Below are 26,149 nucleotides of genomic sequence, written 5' to 3' on the forward strand. Positions count from 1 at the left end.
GATTTTCAAAGACCTGCTGATCAGCCCTCTTTCTTGGCTCGCAGTGGACTGACATTGTGCATCCTGAAAAGGCTAAGAATCGGCATTTGGAGATGAATCTTGGTAAATTGAACGGACAGCCTGACCTGTAACCTCACTGTGCAGTACTGGACACTGGAGTCAAGACTGCACATATATGAAGAGCACGGAGTAAACATGGACATGAATCACATAGTGGTCAATGAAGACTCGCCCGTTGTTTTCATTTTTCCCTTATGTTTTCCAAAATAATGGCAGGGAGAGACAATTGAAGGAAATCAGATACAGTTTGTGTTCTGTTGGAGGTATCTTGCCGAATGCCTCTTTTATTGCTGATTCTGAACTAACGCACGCACACACCCGCATCAAGATTGCAATTTTCCCTCTGTGACATTTAGACATCTTATTTATTTTGTATTGTTGCCATCACTAGCACTCATGACGTTCAGGTACAATCATATTTGTTAGGATTGTTGCTTCTTATCTTCTCTGCTCAAAGGCAGGGCAGTATTGTGTGACATTGTTGCCTTTCCAGAGTCTTTCTGTGAAAGACTTTTGCAGATTGAATTTGTTTAGGCTTTTCTTTTTTCTTTCTTTTTCTTTTTTTCTTTTTCTTTTTTAACATGAAACTTTCATGAAATTGTTAGTACAATGACCACAGTAACAGGCATATATTAAGCAGAAATTAACCATCACTTTTAAAATGTATTTTATATATAAAATGTATATGTATACATATTTGGAATCTAATAGAGGGAGAATACAGTTTATGTAAATGTCAGAGGATATATGTGCGTGTGTGTGAGTGAACTAATCTGTCATTATTTTGGTGGTGCCCTTTTTTATACACACTTCCTGAATGTTTTTACAGATTACCGAAGTGTAAAGATATTGTACAATATAAAAACAAAACAAGCAAAAGAACAGTAACATGAGACATTCTTCAAAAAGAAAATGAATAAAACTTTATTGATGTATTTTTCTTCCATTCTGGCTTTGCATCATGATGTGTCTTTATGCTGAAGACTTTTAAAGCTTTTAATATCAATTTATAATTCAATTTATTAAAAAAAGATTATATATTTATATATTATTTATTATAATGTTTTTTTGGGCCATTTTGTGAGGAACACTGCACTGTAGTGATTCATTTGACCGCGGGGGGTGCAAATCGTATTGTGACCTATGATTGTGACCATAGGTTGTGACAGAATGCTCGTTCACGATAATGATCTGTAGGGACCCGCAATACAATCACTCGATACAATAAAGCATCATTCAATAGATGAAGAGAGGGACAACTTTTATTTTAAACTCCATACGCATAAAGAATATATCCTTTCAGAAATGGATTAGTGAGAAATGGCGAGTAATAATGACAGAATGATCCTTTAAGATGTTATACAATTTATGAATTGCATTTTAATTCATTACTCGTATATTGTTAAAGTGTGTTGTTTGTATAAGTTGTTGTGTACGTGTGCGCGCACTTGTGAATGTGCCTGCTGGTGCGGGAGCGCGCCTCTATTCTGCATGGAGAGAATCGGCAGCAGCGGTGACGGTCACGTGACGGAGTCTGCTGCTGGCTGAGTGAAGCGTGTTAGCAGGTAATAAAAAAAACAAATCTCTCTTTCAGACTGTTTTTTTTTTATACATCAGATGTTACGTAATAAATATTTCTATTTCTTTGTCGCTCATCTGTTTTAATCCGTCGCTGACTGTTTTTCGAGGTTATGTTGCCGTTTGTATGGCTTTGTTTTTCCTCAGTTTAGCTTATTCGGCTGTAGCTCTGTTGTGAGACCGTTTTCCTCAAATATTCCTTCACAACAAGCCCGTATCACTATAAAGCCAATTTTTTTTACATTAAAACATCATATTGATATACATCTTGGTGTTTAAATGCTCATAAGGGTTTAAATGTTATGAACAAGGACGCCGGGCGGTCGTGAGTTAGCCCGCTAAGCTACAACAATTGGAGAGAGGAAATGACATTAGAGATCATGGACAAAGGAGAGCAGAGACTCTATGCGCTTATGCTCTTCACAAACTCAGTTTTTGCACATTCATGGCGTCAAAAAGATGCCACATGTAACTTAAATGTATCCGAACATCTCTAATGAATCTGTAAAGTTAAACTAGGATGCTGACCCTGGTCCTGGGTCTAAATTCCCTTTGTTTGAGCCGTCACATATATATTTTTTAACCTTGTTATGTTTATGCATGTCGTTTTTTGGGGGGTGTATGGAACATGGTTATAGAAACTCAGAAAGCAAACAAAGTCATCTGTTCATGTGCTTTGATTATGGTCGTTTGTTTAAAGTTTTCTAATGTGAGCGAGCAGCCGCCATGTATTTTGTTTTGATTGGGAATGTTTCTTGCAATTTGTCAATAGTTGCTAATTTTATAGATTTTATTAGTGTTAGAAACTGAAAAAGTCAAACCAAGTTATCTGTTTTAGTGATAAACCAATTATTTGGCTGATATTTGGCCATTTAGAGATTATTGACATTGGCCAATAACTATGCTCATTTGATCAGTTAACTGAAGTGGTATTATGCTTATGTTAAAGCTAAAAAAAAAATATATATATATATCAAAATCTATTTCAAAATTCACATTTTGGTGCATTTTGGGTGAATGTTGTCAATGTTCATTAACCCCCCAACCCCCCGATTTGCCCCATTCTATTTTTAAATGTAAATTTTCATCTTCATAATCATTTCTGTTTAATTATGGATCACTAATTATTCCATTGAGCTACCTATTCCTAATCAAAGATGAAACTGATTGAAATATCTGTGAGTTTTTTGGCTTATCAATCTGCATTTCTAAAAGTGCTTTATATACACAATATCTGTGAATTCGAGGACACTATGGTTGGTCTGCTGACCAAGAGAAAGGCTTTGTTTTTCCATTTTGTAAGGATCTCAGAAATGTCCCCACATGAGACCATTGTCAGCTGGTGGAATCACTTTTGTGGGTTGTTTTGCATGCTGTCATCATTAAATCGTTGGTGACCAGCAGCGCTTGCCCAGCCAGTTTCACCCCAGTAAGATCTTTATTAATGTATGTATTTTGCAAGCTGGGAATTCTTGCTGGATATTATCTGATGATCTCTATACTTCAGAATCTAGCTGGAACGTTGTTGTCGGGCGTTTTCTGTGTGACTGCGTACTGCGTAGAAGGATTAAACATGCACAATAAGATCTCTTCTAGCAGCCAAGAAAAGCCCACTGTATCCATCACAGATGTTATGTGTGTTGCCTTGTCTTCTGTGTGAGAAGTGATTCTTGCTGATGTTTTAGTCTTTAGTTTCATGGATGTGAAGAATCTAATGTACTGTAGTGTCACAAGTGAAGTCTTTAATTTGGTGGAAAATCATCTAAGAAGGTTTTTCAGGAATAGCTCAGCCAAAAATGAAAATCCTGTCATTTACCCATGTCATTCCAAACCCATTTGACGGATTTCTTTGGAACACAAAAGCAAAAATTTAGCATACATCCGCTCTTTTCCTTGCATAGAGAAAGAGGACAGTGGTATCCAAAAATCATTTTAAAAGTATCATAAAAACTCTATTTTACTTGTGCCTATATTCCAAGTCTGTCGAAGCCATATGATTGCTTTGTGTGAAAAACAGACCAATTTTTTAATTATAATCCATTAAAAATCTACTTCCTATCCATTAGGGCTGGGCGATGTGACGATATTATCATATAACGATATCTCACGAGTGCCCTGATGTCGATTTCAACTGTCAGTTGCCAGATGTATTTTACATAGCCCCATAGTTACCGTACGCATCTATTTATTTTTTTGACCCTTTTTGAGACTACACAATTAAAAACATCAACCCTCTACGGACACACAGCTCGAGTTGCCATTGGCTAGTACATTTTTTATTTTACTCACCAAAATTTTTACTTGAAATGCAAGAACAATAAAAAGTCAAGTAAACTGTCAGTCTGTAATAAAATAAGAACAAATAATCAAACTATAGGGAATAGCACAAATAAACACACTAGAACAAAGATGCAAATTAAATAAACAGTTCTTTTCAGGTTTTACATGTAGATCAAACAGTTGTTCGATACAGATTAGGTACAGAAATTGAATAAAGTAGGCTAATCAAATGTAAAATAACACTGCATAGTCTTCACTATATAAATGAAATATAGATGAATCCTTATTAATGTTCCAAAAGTTATTCAGTCAAGAGCATTAAGTGATTAATATTTTTTTGTCTGTTGCTTGATTAACATTAAAAACACAGACAGCAGGAATAATAGGCTGCTGTCACTTTAAGACAATGCATGGATCCAATATATTGATACTGTTACACATGCGTTTTCTTTCTCCACTGTTTACACTCAAGACATAACCGACTATGTTTAATAAGATAGTCGCCAAGACGGACATTTTGACAATTTTGTCTTAATTCAGAAGTGGCTTTCTGGACGCGCGCTTCGGATGTGCAGTTTGAGCAGACAAAACTTCTCACGCAGCGTAAGTGACTTGTCTTTAGGGTCGTTTTGCGCTTGAGTGATTAAATTGGCAAGGCTTTAAAATGCGTGCAAATGATAAAATTTCATGACGACGCAGCACTGGTCAGATTGAGACAATGAAAGTTCTGCCAACGAGCCCTGTAGTCGTGCTCTCTTTATCTCACAGTGAGTGCACATGTGTGTGAGAAAGCGACAGCCCTCCAAGCAACGGTACGTAAAGCTCAGCAGGCAATGGAACTTTTTTTTTTTATTTGCCTCAAGCTCAATTACAGGCAACTGTAATCATACAATTTACTAGCCATTGGCTAATTAAAGAAATTTTTTGTCGTTTCATGAAATTTTGATTTATTCACGTGATTTACTCGCATTGTAGAGGGTTGAACATTAAAGGGGTGATGAACTGAGAAATCAAATTTTCCTTGAGCTTTTGACATCTAAGAGGTCGTCATATTATAAGAATATCCTGTAAGTTTCAGAACTGAAAACGTCCTTGTTAGTCCAATAAAAGCTTTTATTGACACCAGGCTCAGCAAACGACTCGTTTTTCAAAGTGGGGAACTATGACGACAAAGAGGATAAAGCACCACCCCCGCAGAAGAAGATCAACGCCTACTTCAACACGGCCGGTTTAGCCCCGCCCACTGATTCGCGCATTACACGAAACTCATTATAATATGCTAAACTGTTATCCACTCACAGCAGTGGGCGTTTACTTCCAAGTCTTCAATGCGAGACGCCCATAAAAACCGAGCGTTTTTGAGCTAGGCTCAAAACTAGGGTAGAAAATAGCCTATTATTACTTATTCATTTTGATGTTTTTGAATGTAAAAACCAAGCGAACGTCATAAGTTGACCTCAGACAACAATATAAAAAAATGTAAAAAGCCAGTTCATGACCCCTTTAAAGGTATTATGGACAAGATGCCGGTTGGCTATTTTTGACACACACACGCACACAATGCAAGAGCATTAATGAAATATTTACTCTAGTAGTTAGCCTACAGCCTATACATATTACATATTGCCCTGCCCTATCCAGCAGATATTACTCGCACTTCCAGATAATATTCAAACACAATTGGTTACTGAATGTGAGAAACATTGGTGTTTAGTTGAGGTCATCAAATGAATCGGTTGTGCAGATTAATCAGCACCGATAACTGATTGCTGGAACAATTGGTTATCAGCAAAAATCTGCACTAGTTTCCAGGTTGCTTCCAAGAGCAGCTGATGCACTGTCATTATACAGTACAAAGAGTGGCCTCTAGAGGCAAAATAAAAACTTTCACTGACACCTCGTAGAGTTTTTTTTGACACGTGAGACTGTGCACGGAACGGGACACTTCAGATTTAAAATGTAGACAACGAGTACACTACATGTTTCCATAAAGTAATTAATTTAACTAGATGCTGCATTAGTAGAGAAAGAACAGCAGTATGTTTGCTATCAAGGCTGAGAGGACGCTAATATTAGTACCTCAAGCAGTTAAAGGACAAGTTCGGTATTTTACACTTAAAGGGACACTGCAGTTTTTTTTTAGCTTAACTGAACAGCTTCGGAGTTATTGAAATGGTTATGATAAGTTTAATGCGTTTTAGGAAGGATTGTTCCAGTTCACCTATGCAACCATTGTGGAGGTGGGGGGGGGGGGTGCTACCACAGAAACCGAACATTCTCGGGACAGCAGCATGTGTCCAAATTTCAATCTTAACCGTTCTATTTCATCAGAAACGATCTTAAAACAGGGCTTTAAGTGTAAAATACCGAACTTGTCCTTTAAAACAGTGTGACAAAATACACTCAAGTCCGACCCAAATATGATTGTTACCGTTTTTAGCATCATTAACATCAAACTTGGCGCCTTTGAATCTATGAAAATTAGATTTCAGGGCTCGACCATAAAGACTGCCTGGTGTTATATTATAACCAAGCGGCAACCTTCCGGCGGCGGAGTACAGTTTAATGCGGATCCTCTCTCTTGGATCCAACATGGAAGTGACTTAAACTGCAATTCATGGACTGGCCGCTAGAGACAGGCTCCTAAAGAGAGTCAATGCCCAACTTTACAGCAGGAAAAAAACATTTAGCAGTTTGTCTGCTGTCTGTTAGCTGTCGCGTCACCTCAGCTAATCCCGCCTTTTTGCCCATTTTCGTTTATCCGGGAGTGACGCGCTGCCAAGATGGTGACGGCCGGCTCCGCCCACTTTGGGCTTCAAAAATGCTCTTCAGAAACCTACGGGTGACGTCATGGACACTATGTCCATATTTTTTTTTTACAGTCTATGGTTAGAACTGATTCTTGTTTAATAATTTTTATTTAGTTAGGCTAGAACATTGAAATTTCACTTGTATCTAAAATGTTGGTGTCGTCAGAAGAACCTTGTTTATTAGAGTACAAGGTTGAAAACGGTAACACTTTTTAAAAAGTATTTGTTCACTTTTTTTGTGAATGGGCCAGTGAAAGTATTGATAGGGCAAGTAAAAATTAAAAGAAAAAATCCTTAGCATTTAGCCCTGGATTTAATTGTGAATATTAACCTTTTTCTCACACAGAACTATTATATGGACTGAGAAGACTTGTAATATAGAGCATTAATCGTACTAATTTTATAATGCTTTTTTTTTCTAAACGGACAGCTTATATGCCAGCATGGCAACGAAAATAATTAAAGATGGAAAATCTTGCAGGTTTTGAAACAACATCAGTCAGTGATGACAGAATTTTCATTTTAAGGTGAGCCATCCCTTTAATATTACCTTGTTTCAACATTTTAAGTTGTTGTGTAAATGTGCTTTTTGTGGTTAATGAAAGAGTCTGGCAAGAAAATTTCTGTTATGTAAACATTTCTTCTGTGAAATAGCTAGATTTTTAGATCATCAATACATGCTTCAGTGTAGATTCAAGGATTTTAGGACTAAGTTGTTGTTTTGTATGCATGAGGAATGGCTATGTGATGTGATCGGAGTGTGAGCGTTTTAGAAGGACACTACAGGATAGTTGCGAAGTGTTAGCGGACACCAGTGTGGGCTCGTGGCGTGGTCTTCATTTCAGCGGGGCTCGGATAAGCTTGATTGTTTTTTCTACAAGGGTTTCTGGCGGTCAGAGTATTGCTCAATCTTGCCCAACTGGGTTTAGGAGAAAGGAAATCCGATACGCCCCCTGTGTGTTTGCTCCAACACTGCGCGGGACACTGAAGGGGAGATCTGCAGAAAACGTCAGCTAGCTCGCTTGAACAAAACCTCATCTGGTGTCTGCAAATATTTGGACTAGAAACTAGGACATGGAAATGTTTTCCCAATAATAACCACTTCCTGTTTTTGGCCTTGTTTTTCTTCTAGATTTTTCTGTTTTGTACATACATTGTTTTGTATATACTGTATATGATGACCTCGGTGGGCATCGAACGAGCCCGGGGCACTCGGGACAAAGCGCTGCCCACTACCACACAGACCACACAGCCACAGAAACAGCTTCAGGTGAGTGAACAACAACATATTGAAACATATGCTATGTTAGGAATAACATACTACCATGCTACTCTTACTATTTCTGCAGTATATAGTATGACCATACTCTGCTGGAATGTATCCCAGAATGCAATATGCTAGACCTTCCAGTTTCCTTGGGGGGGATTTTCATAAGACACTCTTTCATTAAAAAATAACAGCTAGATGGAGCACAAAGGGGAACGGATGGCTGGGGTTTTAAGCCGCACCTTTATAAGTTGAACTAAGTTGAACTGTTTTAAAGTGACATCTTCACACAGTGCTTATGCTAGGATGTTTAAAAAACAGAGCAAGACAAATGTGTTTTGGCTTTAAAGAGGATGAATTTAACAATCTAGTCAAAATCCCTAATTGATTAGTCAGTTGCTATTTAATTACACTACTAAAAGTCAACACATTTTTCACTACATTAAATTTCTACATTTTTATTTCAGAGATGATAACTGGACTCCACTTGCTTAATGAAACCTACTGAGGTCTTGATGAGAAAATTTACTACTATTTGAAATGTTTATTGTTGTAATTACTTTTACAGTATATACTGCACAGTAGGCTAGTAGCCAAACATACTTTCATTGGCCCATGTCTACTTCCACTTGTATGTGACAGGTCATGAATCTGACTGCTCATTCAATTCCCTTTTTTTTTTTTTTTTTTTAAGATCCTAGGACGCTCATTCTGATAACTTGTGCTTCCGATTGCAGGCTACAGCCGAACAGATCCGACTGGCTCAGATGATCTATGACAAGAACGATGCAGATTTTGAGGATAAAGTGAAGCAGGTATGAGGAGCTCTCTTCTATCAGAGTAAAGTTATGATTAAAATCCTCTGATAAACCCCAGTGATGACCATATTTGCTCATAGCTCATAGAGGTCACAGGGAAGAACCAAGACGATTGCATGGTTGCTCTCCATGACTGCAACGAGGATGTCAACAGAGCCATCAACTTCCTGCTTGAGGGAACCTCTGATGCAGTAAGAATTCCATCTAACAAATGCACATGTGATCTTAGACTACTTAGTAGGCACTAAAACACACAAGTTATTCAAAAAAGTGAAGTAAAACTGGTTTTATTTAAAATGTTGTTGCTACTGTCAGCTGTTTTGTGGCTGTACTTTCAAATGCAAAACAATGATTTGTCAAGCAAGCTGGGCTTTATTATTTTTCTGAATGTCTTTTTTTCTTTCCTTTTTTAGCTTAACAAACATATAGCAGCACGTAATGCCCATATTCATGTGTGATTGATGCTAATCTATTTCAGAGATAAAGAGTCTGTGACTTTTGTGGTGACATTTGAGAGGCCTCTTCTTATAGACTAGGATTTGTTTGAATTATTTCTGGGAATGAAACTCAAAAATAGAAAGTGGGTCACTTCTGTAGTGTTGATCAGAAGGTAATCCTGTGTCATAACAGACCTCTGCCTCCACCACTGTGTCAAAATACAAGTTCCCAAATGTACTTCATCAGTAATGAGGATTCAGCAGTGCTGATTAGCAAACCTGTATTTAAATCAGTTATGTAAATGGCACTTCATTGACACCTAACATCTGCTGAACAATTATCTTCTTTTACTTTTTTTGTGTTTGTTCTGACTAGTAGTAATTTTATTACTTGCAGACCTCTTGGGAAACGGTGGGGAAAAAGAAGAGTCTTGGGAAGGATGGAACCTCCACTGAGAGTAAGGAGAACAAGGAGAACAGGGAGAAGAAAGAGAGGGAAAGCAGCAGGGGTCGTGGAGGAGCGAGTCGCCGTGGCAGAGGGACCAGTCGCAACAGGCCAGGTCAGTGTGTTGATGAGGTTTCCTTGTTTTTTTTACATAGCTGTTTAGGGCCTATTTACACTAATCTCTAAATGCGTTTTTACTGATCGGATAGCAACCCGCTTGTTAAAATTGTTCATTTACACTGTTCGCAAAACAAATATAAATCCAATCTTCAATTCCAGCGTTATATACACATTCAGTTCACATCAACAAAAGCAGCTGATCAAATAGGAGAAATAGGAGCGGCATCAGCACTGGTATGATAATTAAGTCTACTACTTTTAATGAAGATGACTGTGTTGAGCTTCAGGATGCGATGCCAAAATTTCGGTTTAATTTGCTGCTTTATGTGTGTCGGCTTGCTAAAGTGGCAACTCATCTGTGGTGGGCCATATCTGTGGCGATGCGAGTAGCAGTATATATCTGGCTATATGTGTCATATCTGGCTATCGGGAGTCAGTATAACACGCTCTCACACCTTTGTTTTTGCCATTTTAGGAGGAGTGAAATGTACATATTTGGCTTGTGACAATCAGACACATTTACACTTGTCCAGTTGCATCTGGAATGCATCTCAGACCACCTTTGTGGTGATCGAATTGCAGTCTTTTTCGGAGGGCATTTACACCTGGTATAGCTATCCCCAATCAGAGAGAGCGCATAAAGTGGATAAGTGTATCCAACAGCAATATTTAGACAATATTTAGGTGCAATTTTGAAAACTGATAGCAATGCCAGCGTCTCTGCATCCTTGTGACCTATTTTCTTATTTGTGCTGTGGTTAGTTATAGTATGCCTATTTACAGCAACCATGAATTTTCATGAAGAAACAGAATTTTAAAATTATACATTGTCTCATTGTGAACGTCTTCAAACAAATATCTTTTCTTTTTTCTTTCTTTCTTTTTTGTGTGGACGGCAACAATTCATTGGGGAATCCAGACCCCCACCCCTTTAATAATAAAACGAAAATTGGCATCAGATTCAGAGGGAATAGTAATTGCGCAACAACAACTTTTGTACTTGTTTTTTTTTTTGCTTGTTTTTTTACAGTTTAATTGTGCGGAGTAGGTTTTACATTTTAAAAGGCTTATGTTTGATCTCATGTTGTTTATCTGTATAGCAAGGACAGAGGAGAATGGTGTGGAACCTGCTCCTGTTGAGAGAGGTGCTGACCGTGGCCGCAGGGGAAGAGGCAGAGGTGAGCCCACACACAGTAAAAATATATTATTATTTTTTTTACATTTTTTCATATAATTTACATCAATTGTGCTTATTAGGGATGTGCAAATCTACGTTTACAAACTCAGTTAGTCCGGTTTTCTCTATTAGGGAAGCTGTTTAATTAGTCTCATAACCACCCGGGACAGATCGGACATGTTTTGTTTTTTAGAGATTTACAGATATGGCTCTTCGGTAGGGTGACTAACACATATTCAACAAATAAATCCACCAAACCTTTTGTTACACCAAATTGACCATGGTCCTCATAAAACACTGAGATAAGAATGTTACTTCCAGCAGGTGATTTGAAGTCTTTATTGTTGAAAGCAGTGCTTTGATGTCTGTGGTGGTTGTGCTTTAAAGGGGATGAATTTCTCCTGGGTTTTTAGTGGGTTTTAGTCCCCTGACAGTTATAGTAGCTATAGACTGTCAGCAGCGCATTAAAACCTCTGAGAAGCTGCGTTTCCCCATTTGAAGTGCTAAATACCTTAAAGATGAAACTCTAAGAAAAAAAATCGAGCTGTTGGACAATTGGGGTGTTTGACCATCCTGACCCATCCCTAGTGCTTGAGTTTTTATAAGTGCTTATGAAGTTTTATTTATTTATTTACAGTGTCTGGAGGTAGAGGCAGAGGTCGGGCTCCAGTTACCAGCAGGTTTACAGCACAGGGGATGGGGTGAGTATCACTCAAATGTTATTTAAACCTATAATCAATTTTCATTATCATACAGCCACTAAAACCCCTTCTCACACTCTGTGTATCCTCTTGCAGGACCTTTAACCCTGCAGACTACACCACAGACAGTGGGACATCAAACTCGCACGCTGATGTTTGGGAGACGGGGGCCAATGACACTACAGATGGGACAGGTGAGAGACTCACCTCTGTTGCACAGAACTTTTCACAATCCTTTGGCCCACTCTCATCTCTCTTTCTCTCTTTGACACATTCAGTGCCATGGCAGAATACTCTGGACGAGTGGGCAGCTGAAGACTGGAGTGAAGATGTGAGTGTGAGTCATGCTCTATAATTAACCTCCTATGAATTATGGGATTTACAGAGCTTGAAATGAATAAGCCTGAAAAGACATGGTATATGTGTTGTCCAGAAATGTTAAAGAATCATATGTGGACGATAAATGAATAATACAAATGATTTATCACTAATGACACAGTATCTCTTTTTTATGTTTTTTATGTAAAATTATTATTATTACCACCATATTATTATTATTATATATTTATAGTTAGAATTCTTTAATATATAATTATAAATGTAATGTTTATATTTTGTACATCTGTATAATCTCTTCATATATTATATAAATTATAATCATTTTATATAATTGTAATATAATTATTATACATTATATACTATTTATATTTTTCTTGTATTATTTTATATCTCTCCCTCATATTTGTACACTATATTTAGCATTTTTCTGCCACAAAAATAAAAGCACTAACTGGCACGTTTTGATCTCTAAAGCTCTCCGAGACCAAAGTGTTCACGTCCTCTTGTGCACCTCCAACTGAGAACCACATCACACCTGGCCAGAGGTAATAGTCAGAGCTGGGGTTCTGTTTTCATGTGTTTGAGTTCAGCAAAGACAAACTTTAGGAAATCTATTCTTTTAATTCCAATCATAGCATTGTATTGTGAATATAACGTCTTGTTTATTTCACTGACTGTATTGTGTGTTTGTTGTAGTCTGGATCTGTCGTCTCTGCTGCAGAAGCCTGTGGATCGAGAAGAGGCGGGGGGTCTGAAGGCCGTGGGCTCCTCTCAGGGGCTCGGCCACAGTCTGGTCTTCACCAACTCCCACCACCAGCCTGCTCGAAACGGAGGCACATCTTCTGGCTCCAACAGCTACACACACGCCACTCTGGTGAGACAATCCACAGCCATGATTTACAGCACTTGCACAAATGTTTTCCTAGAGAAGGAATGGCAATGACTGGCAGGGTGCTTATAGGATCTTTTCAGAAACTTTGTTCATTTTCAGGTGTTTATTTTCTAGCTAGTAATTTTAAGACTGAGTGTATTGTGCAACATCACTAGTGCTGATACAACGAGATCTGAATGGGTTTCCTAATGGCACCTTTCCTTTGTCTTTTCCCAGTCCTCTGTTTTGGGTTCTGGTTTTGGAGAGCTGGGTGGTCCAAAACTCGGGCAGACGGCCGGGCAGCAAATACTGGAACAGCTGAAGGGGCCTGGTCTTGGGCAGCTTACCTCCCCGCCCTCCAGCACAGGGACCAACTGCACCCCTGTAGGGGGGCTGGTGGGGACAGGGATTTCGGTGCCCTCCTCTTCTTGGGACAGAAAACCTCCTGGAACACAGAGCTCTGCTTCACTCCCGTCCCAATTCAGTCGTGAGTTTTATAATTGCTTTACTGGCCCGGAAACACAAACTTGGTCATACTTGCAAACACGTAGCTATGCATTAACATTATTAACCTATTCATTCCAAATCTGACTTTTTTTTCTTATTTATTCACACGTGACTAAGTGTGAACGGGCTTTTTCTGTATTGTTTGCCCTGTAGGGGAGTTTCAGATGCAGCCAGAGCCATCTTTGGTGCTAAGCCAACTTGCCCAGCGACAGCAGGGCTCTCTGACCCACACGGGGCCTCTAGCCAGGCAGCCCAGCCCTCCCCCTCTGAGTGCCCCTTCGCCTGCCTCGGGAACACCGGAAGCCTTTCCAAAAGCGCCGGAACCATCACAGCACCGTGACGGGCCCTCAATGGCCCCCTCACAGGCTGCCGAGTCTCAGGGCAGCAGCACACAGCAGCGGCAGATAAAGACCCAAAAGCGACGGATACCTCCCACTTCCAAGGTGACTGAGATTTAAAAAACATTGAGGTGGAATGCTTTGTAAGATCTCTTGGTGAGCTCTCTATTACCTGGTACAGTTTGTAGATGAACATACATAAAATGGCCGTCACAACTAGTGCTGCACAATTAATCATATCGCTATCGTAATCGCGATGTCAAGCCTATGCGATTATATGACGCAAAATACTGCGATTTTATATGAAATAAACAAATTAGGGCTGTTAACGCAGCATCTGTTATTTTTTGTCATCCTTTGGCTAGTGTTACATGATCCTGCTCTTATTCATGCGAATGCTTTAAACCATTCTGTGAGACAAGTCAAAAGAGAGCGTGCTGCCTGTGAATGTCCTGACTGAAAGACGCGCGCCAGTATCATGCGCATGCAGACCGCGCGCCAGAATACAGTTCTCTTTCCGCTTGAAGTGAGCGAACAATAACACACACAATTATGCCAAAATATAATTTGTCGAGTGTCTTCATAACATAAGAGCAGTCTTATGATGGTCGTAAAGAGTTGTGAGAGAATAAGGCGCGTGTGAGATCCGCGTCTCTGTCAGCAACTCTTAAAGGGCCAGCATCCAATAATGCTTTCTGTCAGTAAAGTTAATCAAAGAACAAAGGGAACAGAGAAAAACACTCACTGCTCTTGACCAAAGAACTTGTGTAGCTTTAAATAGGATTTTAGTCTATATAATTTATAATTTATGCAGCGCAGACTGTTTGATAACTTTATTCAATTTCTGTATATGTCCTACCTGTTAGACAGGAAGAGCACAGGTAAATATGACATTTATTATGGGTTTATTTGAGGATTGTTTGAAGTTCACTTAAATTAAAATTAAATAAATTTTTATCCAGACATCAATGGCTCATTGATCATTATAGGTATTATCAATCATTTAGTTGTTGTTGCTAGTTTGAGTTGAGAAATACACATTTCAGAATTATCACTAATCTGTGTGTGCATTTTGCTTTAGAACCAAGCAAGTTGACTCATGAAACCATTTGTTTATTATATCGCAATCGCATATCGCAATATTGACCTCAATAATCGCAATATGACATTTTCCCCAAATCGTGCAGCCCTATTTTGCTTATATAATCTGGCCTTATTTCTGGGTTCAGTGGGATTTTCAGCCAAAAAGAGTATAGGGTGGGGCTTGATTTTATCCATCTGGAATTTATTAAATCGTAAAAAGTGGGTGTTACCAGAATGGAGGGGGGAGCAAGTTATGAAGAAGAAAATACACAGATGAATTGCTCGAGCATGGTTTAGGAAATTAAATAGTCCATTTTGAATTTGTTGAAATGTTTCTCAAAATTTTTCTTTTGCATATGTGTTTACTCCTGTAAACAGCATTACTGTTTAAAAATGTTGAGTCGGTAAGATTTTTAACATTTTTGAAAAGTCAAAAAGTGCTCACCAAGGCTGCATTTATTTGATCAGGAATACAGTAAAACCGTTATATTGTGAAATATTACAATTTAAAACAATTTATATTTTTTATATATATATATTTTAAAATGTAATTTATTCCTGATTATCAAAGTTAAATTTTCAGCATCATTACTCCAGTCTTCAGTGTCAAATGATCCTTCAGAAATCATTCTAATATACTGATTTGGTGATAAAGAAACATTCCTAATATTATTGTAGATAAAAGTTAAAAATTAAACTTTTTGTCAATTTAATGCATCCTTTTAGAATGGTTTTACAACATTTAGCTGTAACTATTACAAAGCTTGTTTGTTTTCGTTGATGTTTTGTCAGTATATGCTGTGTGATTTACATGTGTTTGTACACATCCAGATTCCTGCATCAGCGGTAGAGATGCCCGGGTCAGCAGATGTGTCTGGTCTAAATGTGCAGTTTGGTGCCCTGGACTTTGGTTCAGAATCTGCCCTGCCAGACTTCGGCCAGTCGGAGAACTGCAACAGTGAACCCATAAGGGAGGCTGCAGTGGTTCCTCAGTCACAGAGCAGCCTTTACTCTAAACCAATCAGGTCAGTCAGTGGGAGAAATGGACATAATGAAGACAAAATGGTCTCGCTGTTGTCTAAATTGAGTTTAAGTGCTTTTTCTTTTTCTTTGAGCAGTGGACTTCATGTATTGCTGATTTTCCTAAATCTCTCAACGCATGTCTTTCAAACCAGTGTGCTGTCTTTAGCTTTAAAACTCTCCATTCTGCATGCTAATATGTTTCCCATGATCTCCCCTGCAGTGAATCTATGACCAGTCCGGTCCCTTTGCTGCTGCCTCTGGCCTCTTCTGACAGCATCTACCCCTCTCCCTCGGTACCTCTCCCCAGCCTCGCCCCCTCCCACACCACCCCCAGCTCGGTGACAGCCCCCTCGTCCTCCTCATCTTCCTCTTCCTCCTCCGCTGCATCATCGACGGGTAACAGCTTTGACTGCGGTGTGGCCCCTCACTCAAGACTGACCTTTTCTCAGAGCAAGGAGCTTTCTGGACCTGTGACGGTAGGTGCACACAGAGAAACCTTATCTTCCACAGCTACAGAGCTATTCTCAGTTAAAGGGCTACGTCAACCAAAAATAAAAATTGCCATCATTTACATTACTGTCTAAAACTTTGGTGTCAGTAAGATATTTTTTTTTATTTTTTTTATAATACTTATTTAAATAATAATACTTTTATTCAGCAAATATGCATGGATATTTATAATGTTACAAAAGATTTCTATTTCAAATAAATGCTGATCTTTTGAACTTTCTATTCATGAAAGAAATCATTAAATGTTTTCCACAAAAATATTAAGCAGCACAACTGTTTTCAACATTGATAGTAAGAAATGTTTCTTGCACCAAATCAGTATATTAGAATGATTTCTGAAGGATCATGTTACACTGAAGACTGGTGTAATGATGCTGAAACATTTAGCTTTGCCATCAATGGTTTAAATTACATGTTAAAATATGTTAAAACGGTTATTTTAAATTCAAGGAATATTTCACATTTTTACTGTTTATACTGCATTTTTGATTGAATAAATGCAGCTATGGTAAGAAAAAGAGACTTCTTTCAAAAACATAAAAAAATCTTAGTGACCCCAAACTTTTGAACGGTTGTGCACATGCTCTCATGTTGTACCATGGATGCACTATTTCTTTAGTGCACCGTACATCAGGGATGTTATGCTGCTAATATTGATTTGATTCAGTATTCTTTGTTTGCATCTCTGACAGAACGGTTTCAATGGTGCGAGGACCTCTGCTGCTTTAGACAGTAAGTCGCACTCATCAGTTTTACCCTTCTTTCTGTGTCATGCATTAAAGATTTAACTTCACGCTTTTTAACTGCTTTATTTTTTGTAATATATGACATTTTATGCCTTCTCCATCAGCCACATCGAGTTCCTCCACTCCAAAACAAGAGTCTCCTTCTCTGGTCAGCAGCACAAGTGTTGCCCCCTCTGCCCCATCCTCACTGTTGCCCCCTTCCGTTACACCACACAGCTCTGTTTTGCCCAGCCTGGCATCTGAGCTGTCCTCTGCCAGCTTACCTCCCCTCAGCAGGTAAGCAAGATGTTTATTTACACCTTTTTTTTGCATTTTACATTTGACTTCATGTTTTGACAAATGTTATGTGGGCTACATATATCTGTGACACTGCCTGTTTTTCCTGTAGTCATGTGAGCAGTGGCCATCCCTCTGTGTCGGCACTTTGCACCACATCTTCACTTACAGTGAGTTCTTTAGGATACACTGACACACAATTTCCTCACCACCTCCACTGTCTGTAACAACTCTGTGTGTGTGTATGTGTCCTCAGTATACAAGTGTGGACAGCGTGAACTCTCTCGCCCCCTCATCGATGGCATTTTCCTCCCAGCCTGTGTCCGCTCTGTCCAGCGGCAGCGTGAACAGTGCTACGAGTGGCGGCAACAGTCTGCACGGGTCTGGAATTTTGGGTCATGGCACCAATTGTAGCGCACTTTCTGGTATCAGGGCTGCCCCGCTACTGTCTTCCTCCAGCGGTGAGAGAGCACACACGCATCACGATATTGTGATCACACAGCAATTATCACAACACCATGTAGTATCATGACATCATTTGTGTCATTTAGATGTACTTTTACACTTCTAAGTAGGGTCAGAGTGTTGACATTCTGCTGTCGTATTAAGTCTTACGCTCACCTAAAGGATTATTAGGAACACCATACTAATACTGTGTTTGACCCCCTTTCGCCTTCAGAACTGCCTTAATTCTACGTGGCATTGATTCAACAAGGTGCTGAAAGCATTCTTTAGAAACGTTGGCCCATATTGATAGAATAGCATCTTGCAGGTGATGGAGATTTGTGGGATGCACATCCAGGACACGAAGCTCCCGTTCCACCACATCCCAAAGATGCTCTATTGGGTTGAGATCTGGTGACTGTGGGGGCCATTTTAGTACAGTGAACTCATTGTCATGTTCAAGAAACCAATTTGAAATGATTCGAGCTTTGTGACATGGTGCATTATCCTGCTGGAAGTAGCCATCAGAGGATGGGTACATGGTAGCCATAAAGGGATGGACATGGTCAGAAACAATGCTCAGGTAGGCCGTGGCAATTAAACGATGCCCAATTGGCACTAAGGGGCCTAAAGTGTGCCAAGAAAACATCCCCCACACCATTACACCACCACCACCAGCCTGCACTGTGGTAACAAGGCATGATGGATCCATGTTTTCATTCTGTTTATGCCAAATTCTGACTCTACCATCTGAATGTCTCAACAGAAATCGAGACTCATCAGACCAGGCAACATTTTTCCAGTCTTCAACTGTCCAAATTTGGTGAGCTCTTGCAAATTGTAGCCTCTTTTTCCTATTTGTAGTGGAGATGAGTGGTACCCGGTGGGGTCTTCTGCTGTTGTAGCCCATCCGCCTCAAGGTTGTGCGTATTGTGGCTTCACAAATGCTTTGCTGCATACCTCGGTTGTAACGAGTGGTTATTTCAGTCAAAGTTGCTCTTCTATCAGCTTAAATCAGTCGGCCCATTCTCCTCTGACCTCTAGCATCAACAAGGCATTTTCGCCCACAGGACTGCTGCATACTGGATGTTTTTCCCTTTTCACACCATTCTTTGTAAACCCTAGAAATGGTTGTGCGTGAAAATCCCAGTAACTGAGCAGATTGTGAAATACTCAGACCGGCCCGTCTGGCACCAACAACCATGCCGCGCTCAAAATTGCTTAAATCACCTTTCTTTCCCATTCTGACATTCAGTTTGGAGTTCAGGAGATTGTCTTGACCAGGACCACACCCCTAAATGCATTGAAGCAACTGCCATGTGATTGGTTGATTAGATAATTGCATTAAAGGGTCACTTCACCCATTTCAACATTAATCTTTATTGAAAGTGGGTCATATATGTAGTCGAAATGTAAAATAAATTTTGAATTTGATGCCCTCTTGACCGAGAAAAGACAGAAAATAACTTTAGTGCGCATTTGTATGCAAGACAACAACTCCCACAATGCACCACATTGCACAGCTCCGCAAGCCACTCCCACTAATCCAGAACAGCGCAAACATCAGAGAAATCACTTTTCCGTCTACAAGGCTAACGTTAGCTGCCACCAGAGTTAGAAATTCATTTCACACAAAATTTCTAGTTAGTTGGCTGTGGCGAGCAGGACGAGGGCGAGGGATGTGATAGGACAGCGCGAGGCCGGTGGCGCGAGTGATAATGAACGACACCTGTGAGACGCACCGGTCTCTCTCGCGTCTCTCACCGAGGAGCGGACGCATAAAACGAGGAGCGACGACAGGGCAGATCGAGAGAGGAACAGGCCTGATTTTATGTTGTGTTTTGTTTCTGTTGTGTGTGGCCAGCAGTGAGGGGCTGCTCGCTTATATTTTTGTTTTGTATTTGTTTATTTTACTATTAAAATGTTTAAATGTTTGCCGGTTCCCGCCTCATTCTTCCCACAACAACGAACCCCGTTACATTGGCAAACTCATTAGTGAATTACTCCTCGTTTGTATTTCTTTCTATATGGTGAATTATTGCATGATGATGATAAAGTTACCTGGATGTTCAGTCAGAACATATGCGGTGCGAAACTTGGATGGATCACAACACAAACGTCCGTGTGCTCGTCTGATTCAGAGGTTTCGTCAAGGTGATATTGCGATCGTTGAAATTCTCTGCAGCAGACGGACTCTATCTGTGTCCGTAGCGCACAGCGAGAGCCGAGAGCACGACATGTAGGCACCAGCAGTCCGCCCAGCTCGAGCCAGTCCGGGCTTCTCGTCTGCGCCGGGCTGGTCTCCTGCGGCGGCCGCTACCGCAGCCGACGCCGCCGCCTCTTGTTCCTCCATCAGCCTCAGCTGCTCTTCGCTATATTGTGGCTCGTATAAATAGCCACGAACATCAGTTTCGAGCAAAAGATTTTCAAAATCCTCGTCTTCCATATCGTGTGTCGTAAATTCAGGCATTATGGTAAATCTAACTCCTTGAGCGCTTGTTAGCTTAGCTTGCTGTCTTCCAAGCAAGATGGCGGATTAATAGTTTAGTTTCTTCAGGTTTAGTCCCACCCACTGATCTGTAATAGGCCGGTGGGGTGAGTGGGTCCCACGCCCTTGAATAATAATGAGCTAAAGGCTGTAGTTTTCTTAATATGCAATGAAATTTATCTTCCGTCCTATCGTGACGCAAAATGACGATATTTACGTCACGATAGGACGGAAGTAAAACACTTAAATCCTTTTTTCTCCCATCTCAGAAAAAAAACAAGCAAAATTCCACCATCATTATAATATATGACTGGGTTTCTAACAATACAAACCTTAATGCAAATGGGTGAAGTGACCCTTTAATGATAAATTGAACAGGTGTTCCTAATAATCCTTTAGGTGAGTGTATATCTTATTTATTTCTACAAAGCTTCACTAATTAAATAAAATAGTACTATGAAGTACTAATAGCACTTTTACTTAGGATTTGAAAAAATCAACAAGCAATTTTTCATGGTTGGGCGTGTAAAACACCTTATGAGTTTTGCTACGGACTTGAATGATGCCTCAAATCATGTGGCTTGTTGAGGAGAAATTTGCTGATTGAGGTCTAATGATTTTTGTACAAACACTACCATTAAAAAGTTTGGAGTAAGACGTTTTTGAAATAAGTCTTATGCCCAGCAAGGCGTCATTTATTTGATAAAAAATACAGTAAAACGGTAATATTGTGAAATATTATTACAATTTAAAATAACTGTTTTCTATTTTAATATAGTTTAAAATGTAATTTATTCCTGTGATGGCAAAGCTGAATTACTCCAGTGTCACATGATCCTTTGGAAATCTTTTTAATATGCTGATTCGGTGCTTAAGAAACATTTCTTACTACTAGCAATGTTGAAAACAGTTGCTTAATATTTTTGTGAAATCTGTGATACATCAGGAATGGCCAACTTATGGACAATTCTGTAATAATTCTGTCAACATGTTCCAAGCATGTATAATATATAAACAAGAAAAGGTGTTCATAATTTTCATATTTGCTTTAAATCTAATTAGGCTTGCTGCGGTTGTCAGTGTTACATTACTTGGCCACCGCAGCACCGACACTGTCTTTTTGCTATTTTATACAAATAAAAACCATTTAGTTCAGTTGGACAATGGACACTACAATTATAAACTGAAAGAGTCTGTTCTGCTCCATACTGCTACTGCGCTGTGACTCTGCAGCTAGTGGAGTCAGAATCATATTACTTATCACACGAAGAGAGTAAGGAGAGATGACCGACAGGACAGATGATTTGTAGTGCAAAAGATGATAAATATCTCATCTTGTAAAATGTGCGGTCAGTACCACTGCTCCCTATACACAGAGTACGCATGATTGGGAACTTGAAAGTTAAAGATATGTATGCGTGATCACAAAATCAAAAGCAAAAAGTGAAAAGCAAGCTCACATTCAAAACCCCCTCCCGCTTTTATCAGTAATACCGGTTTTGTCGCAAGTTTATATACCCGTGTGCAAATTTCCTCACAGTGACATCCCTAAATCTTATCAGCAACTCCTGCTTCCATTTTTAGTTCAATCTGCAATCTTCATTCTCCAACAACTCTTCCTTGTCTGTGTGCAGGTAAAGCTCCTCCTAATCTCTCTCAGGGGGTTCCTCCACTGCTGCCTAACCAGTACATCATGGGACCCGGAGGTCTGTTGCCTGCCTACCCGGTAAGAACACTCATCCTCTTAAAACAAAACAGATCAGCTTTCATCCCTCTGCAAAGTATTGTAGTGTATGTGGAATTTCAGGATTTGTGTGTGTGTTTTGTGTTGGGTGATTCAGTGTTGTTGCTTTTATGGACTCTTGAAAAAGTGGTGTGTTATTGTGTGCACGACTTGTAAAGAGTTTGTGATCCATATTTCATTATGTGGCTCAGTACAAGCTCTGAGCCTGTGAATAATGAAATACTGAATATTGATTTCAGTAACATCTATAGTGTGCAAGGTGCTGAAAGTTGTTGTTTGTTGTGTAGCAGATTTATGGCTATGAAGACCTCCACATGCTCCAATCCAGACTACCAATGGTGAGTCTGAGACCATCAAATTCCCTCTTCAAATGCATTAGAGCAGTGGTTCTCAACCAGGCCGCCTCAACACACTTCCAAAGGGCCTCAAGATGACTTGATTATTTTAATGGTTGTTTTGTCTTATTTTAGATAAACTGAAACAACTAAAAACCAAGATATTTCTTATTATTTGGTTATTTTTATAATGAATAAATGTCTTTTTAGTCTTTTGGGGAGGGGGGTTCATATGTTGTTGTGGACAATAAAGGGGGAGGGGGGGGTTCAAAATGGTGGAGATCCACTGCTGAGCTTTACATTTCCTTTTAAAACTTCATTTCTATTTTCTTGACTATTGGTTGACTGGCATTAGACGTCTTGAGTGTAGAATGGTGAATATAGGTCTATGATATTAGACAAAGACAACTGCTGATATGACGAGATAGAAATATTTTGGGAAACAAAAGAAGGGCTAACATCTGTTAATGTGCCAAGCATGTGTGGTTATCAGCTCAAAAAGCCCAAAGACAAATGGGCCTGACCCAGGCTTGTTGCAGTTATTACATAATTTGGGATATATTTGAGATAACATGATTATTGTGCACAGTGTATTCCAGTCCATTTAAAATGACCATCCAAATAAGGTATTAAATAATTTTAAAATGATTCAAATCCAGTGTAAAGTGAAGAAATTAGGTCAAATATATTTATGCAATTTTTGTAATAATAATATTTAATTCTTATTATATACATATAATAAAACAACTAATTATAGTACTTTAATATTCAAGCATTAAAGGAAATATTTAAATATTCATTAAAATAAAATAAAATCTGTCCTGTGCAGTATTTGATCACATGGCCTTAAAATCATGTAGGCCTAATTTTTCAAGTTCATTGTTAATAACTCTCTGTGAATGTATAATACATTTTAAAATGAAAATAACTGACAAAATGATTTGCTAAGCACAATTATCAATTGTCAGCCCTAGTCTAGACAAATGTTCATTCTGCAATCTCTGCGTTTTGTGATCCCTGTAGGATTACTATGGAATCACATTCCCAGGGCCGACTCCTACGCTGTCTGGCAGAGATGGAAGCCTCGCCAACAACCCTTACTCAGGTACCGCATTGCTATATTCAGTTGCTTTTTATCGGTCTGGAAGCTTTGATTCATGATATCTGTGTAGATTAAAGCAGAAAATAAAAAGTATCTGGTATTCTTTTTTTCTCCACTCAGGTGACATCACAAAGTTTGGCCGAGGTGAATCCGCCTCACCAGCACCCTCTGCCAGCCTGTCTGCTGCTCACGGCCCACAGACGGCACAGCCTCCGCAGGCTCAGAGCCAAGGACAGAACCAGCCCCAGCCGCAGGGCCACCACAACACCCAACAGACCTTTCTAAACCCAGCCCTCCCCCCTGGATACAGCTATACAGGCCTTCCCTACTACCCCGGGGTGCCTGGCGTGCCCAGCGCATTCCAGTATGGCCCCACCATGTTCGTGCCCCCTAGCTCGGCCAAGCAGCATGGCATGGGTCTGAGCAACCCCACCACGCCATTCCAGCAGCCCAGCGGCTACGGCCAGCACGCCTTCAGCTCAGGTTTGTGCCGATTAGACACATGCACACATTCACATGCATACTCTGTGCTGTTGAGTGTTAAAGTATTTTGTCTATTTCAAGGGTATGATGACCTGACGCAAGGCCCAGCAGGAACTGAGTACAGCAAAGGCTACAGTAACTCTTCTCAAACACAGGCCAAATCTGCTGCCTCTGGCCCAGGGAAAGGTACAAACACACCATCTCAGTTTTTATCTATAAATTGACCCTATCCACTAAATTAAAATAATTGATGCATCAATTTGTGTCCCAGTTGTCTCTGTGACATCTAGCAATTCTGGGGTGCCAGACATCAGTGGAACTGTTTACAATAAAACACAGGTGCTTTAATTAATTTATGCTTTACACACACATATACACTACCGTTCAAAAGTTTGCGGTTGGTAAGATGTTTTTGTAGGTTGGTAAGATGTTTAAGTATTTGATCAGAAATACTTTTCTATTGCAATGTATTTTAAAATGTAATTTGTTCCTGTGATGCAGCCATTCATTTAGCATCACATATGATCCTTCAGTTGAAAAGAACAGCATTCTAAAATAGAAATATCTTTGAACATTATAAATGTTTTTATAGTCACTTTTGATCAGTGTAATGCTTCCTTGCTGAATAAGAAAAAAAAACTGACCCTAAACTTTTCTATAAATATAAATGCATGTATATAAAGAGAGAAATATTAGTTATATAATGTGTGTGTATATGTCCGTGTACTTTTTTCCTGCAGCCGTTTGATAAGCAGGGTTTCCATGCTGGCACACCTCCTCCTTTCAACCTCCCCTCGGCTCTGGGCGGCACGGGACCTTTGACCCCTGGTGCTGCCCCTGGTTATCCTGCTCCATTCCTTCACATTCTGCCGGCACACCAGCAGCCCCACTCACAGCTGCTCCATCATCACCTCACCCAGGACGGACAGGTCAGTCCCTGTCTATTCACACAAAGTCTGACATTTTGAAATAATGCATGTCAAACAAAACCCTTATACAGAGTCTGAGATATTATTTAAATGTACATCAACCAAAACGGACAAAAATGAATAAATGTATTTTATACTTTTACTGTAATTTCAGTCACAGAGAACATGGCTATACTGTCTTCAAGTATTAGGATTTTATAGATGTAAGTACAAAAGTTGTCAACATGGTAACCTTTCCCCCTTGTAACCTCATCCGTTTGGTGTGTCTTCACGTAGGGTGGGCCAAACCAGAGAAGCCAGTCTAGCGTCATGCAGCAGAAGACCCAGGTCAACAAGTCCAACTATGGCAGCTCTCCCTACTGGGGCAACTGAGCACAGTCCAGGTGCCGTCCCGCACCCAACGACACGCCGATCAGAGCAGAGGGACGCCCGTACACTACCATCATCCTCCTCCTCCTCCTACATTCTCATCTCCCCTTTTCAAAGTTTTGGCTGTTGTATGTAAAGTATATTTATGTATGTATTTATACAGTATATATGTATTGGTAGAATATAAAATGTGGTTTTTCTGCATTTTGTTTTTGAAGGAATTTTCTTTCTTTTTTTTTCATTGCTAACTGGTTAAGAGGATATGATGACAGAAGTGATGAGAACATAACAGAAGAGTGAATATACTTGAAGCAGAGCAGGCATCATGATTTAAACATGGGAGTTTTTATTTGTATACATACCCCTGATAATGTATGTACATTACTGCTAAGCTTGATCACTTGATGGTGAAGCCTTTTTTTAACTTTTGTATTTTGCTCCTCTCCCACCCCCCCCCCCCCCCCCCCCTTCACCTGTGAACTTTTTTTCTATCGAGGGGGATTTTTAATTTCAGTTCTTCATTTTGTTCCCTCTGCCCTTCATTTGTGAAATCCCTCCCACCCACCAAATTGGCTAAATGGTAGCATTTTAGACCAGATTTCATTTTAACATTGGTTTTACCCTTGTTGTCAAAATAAAACTGTCCAGTTTACTCGTTTCAGTCTGATTTTGCACACACACAGTACTTCTGCACACATGAGCAGTAATAAGAATATATTTTATTTATTAAAAATATATTGCCATGAGGAAAAAAACTCACACTTTTTGTAAAACTTGTGATTGGAGGTTAATTTAAAATTAATTCATTATGGGGCTTAGATTAAGAACTAGGCCTTATTAGGACATTTAAGTAGCTTTTATAAATGTGC

At 39.5% G+C, this 26,149-nt stretch overlaps 1 protein-coding gene across 4 annotated transcripts; it reads left to right on the plus strand.

Moving 5' to 3' along the window:
• Positions 1 to 1,528: 1,528 nt before the first annotated feature.
• On the plus strand, positions 1,529 to 25,932 carry ubap2a (ubiquitin associated protein 2a). 4 transcript variants are annotated; one of them, XM_056258394.1, is made up of 27 exons: positions 1,530 to 1,625; positions 7,861 to 7,998; positions 8,733 to 8,810; positions 8,894 to 9,004; positions 9,648 to 9,810; positions 10,916 to 10,993; positions 11,630 to 11,693; positions 11,790 to 11,887; positions 11,972 to 12,030; positions 12,507 to 12,577; positions 12,729 to 12,906; positions 13,141 to 13,390; positions 13,564 to 13,853; positions 15,663 to 15,856; positions 16,075 to 16,330; positions 17,057 to 17,096; positions 17,215 to 17,386; positions 17,499 to 17,556; positions 17,643 to 17,847; positions 21,953 to 22,044; positions 22,350 to 22,400; positions 23,421 to 23,502; positions 23,620 to 23,982; positions 24,064 to 24,168; positions 24,254 to 24,321; positions 24,723 to 24,911; positions 25,188 to 25,932. In XM_056258394.1, exons 2-27 carry the CDS (start codon positions 7,903 to 7,905, stop codon positions 25,281 to 25,283), a joined length of 3,507 nt encoding a protein of 1,168 aa, XP_056114369.1. In that variant the 5' UTR covers positions 1,530 to 1,625; positions 7,861 to 7,902; the 3' UTR covers positions 25,284 to 25,932. The 4 variants fall into 4 exon arrangements, with proteins under 4 accessions (XP_056114371.1, XP_056114369.1, XP_056114370.1 ...); XM_056258395.1 differs by having other exon boundaries at positions 11,972 to 12,024; XM_056258396.1 differs by having other exon boundaries at positions 1,529 to 1,625; positions 11,790 to 12,024; positions 22,353 to 22,400.
• The last annotated feature ends 217 nt before the right edge of the window (positions 25,933 to 26,149 follow it).

The sequence above is a fragment of the Rhinichthys klamathensis genome, unplaced genomic scaffold (genome assembly GCF_029890125.1).
Source record: "Rhinichthys klamathensis goyatoka isolate OS25496 unplaced genomic scaffold, OSU_Roscu_1.1 h1tg000150l_1, whole genome shotgun sequence".
Taxonomy (NCBI): Eukaryota; Metazoa; Chordata; class Actinopteri; order Cypriniformes; family Leuciscidae; genus Rhinichthys; species Rhinichthys klamathensis.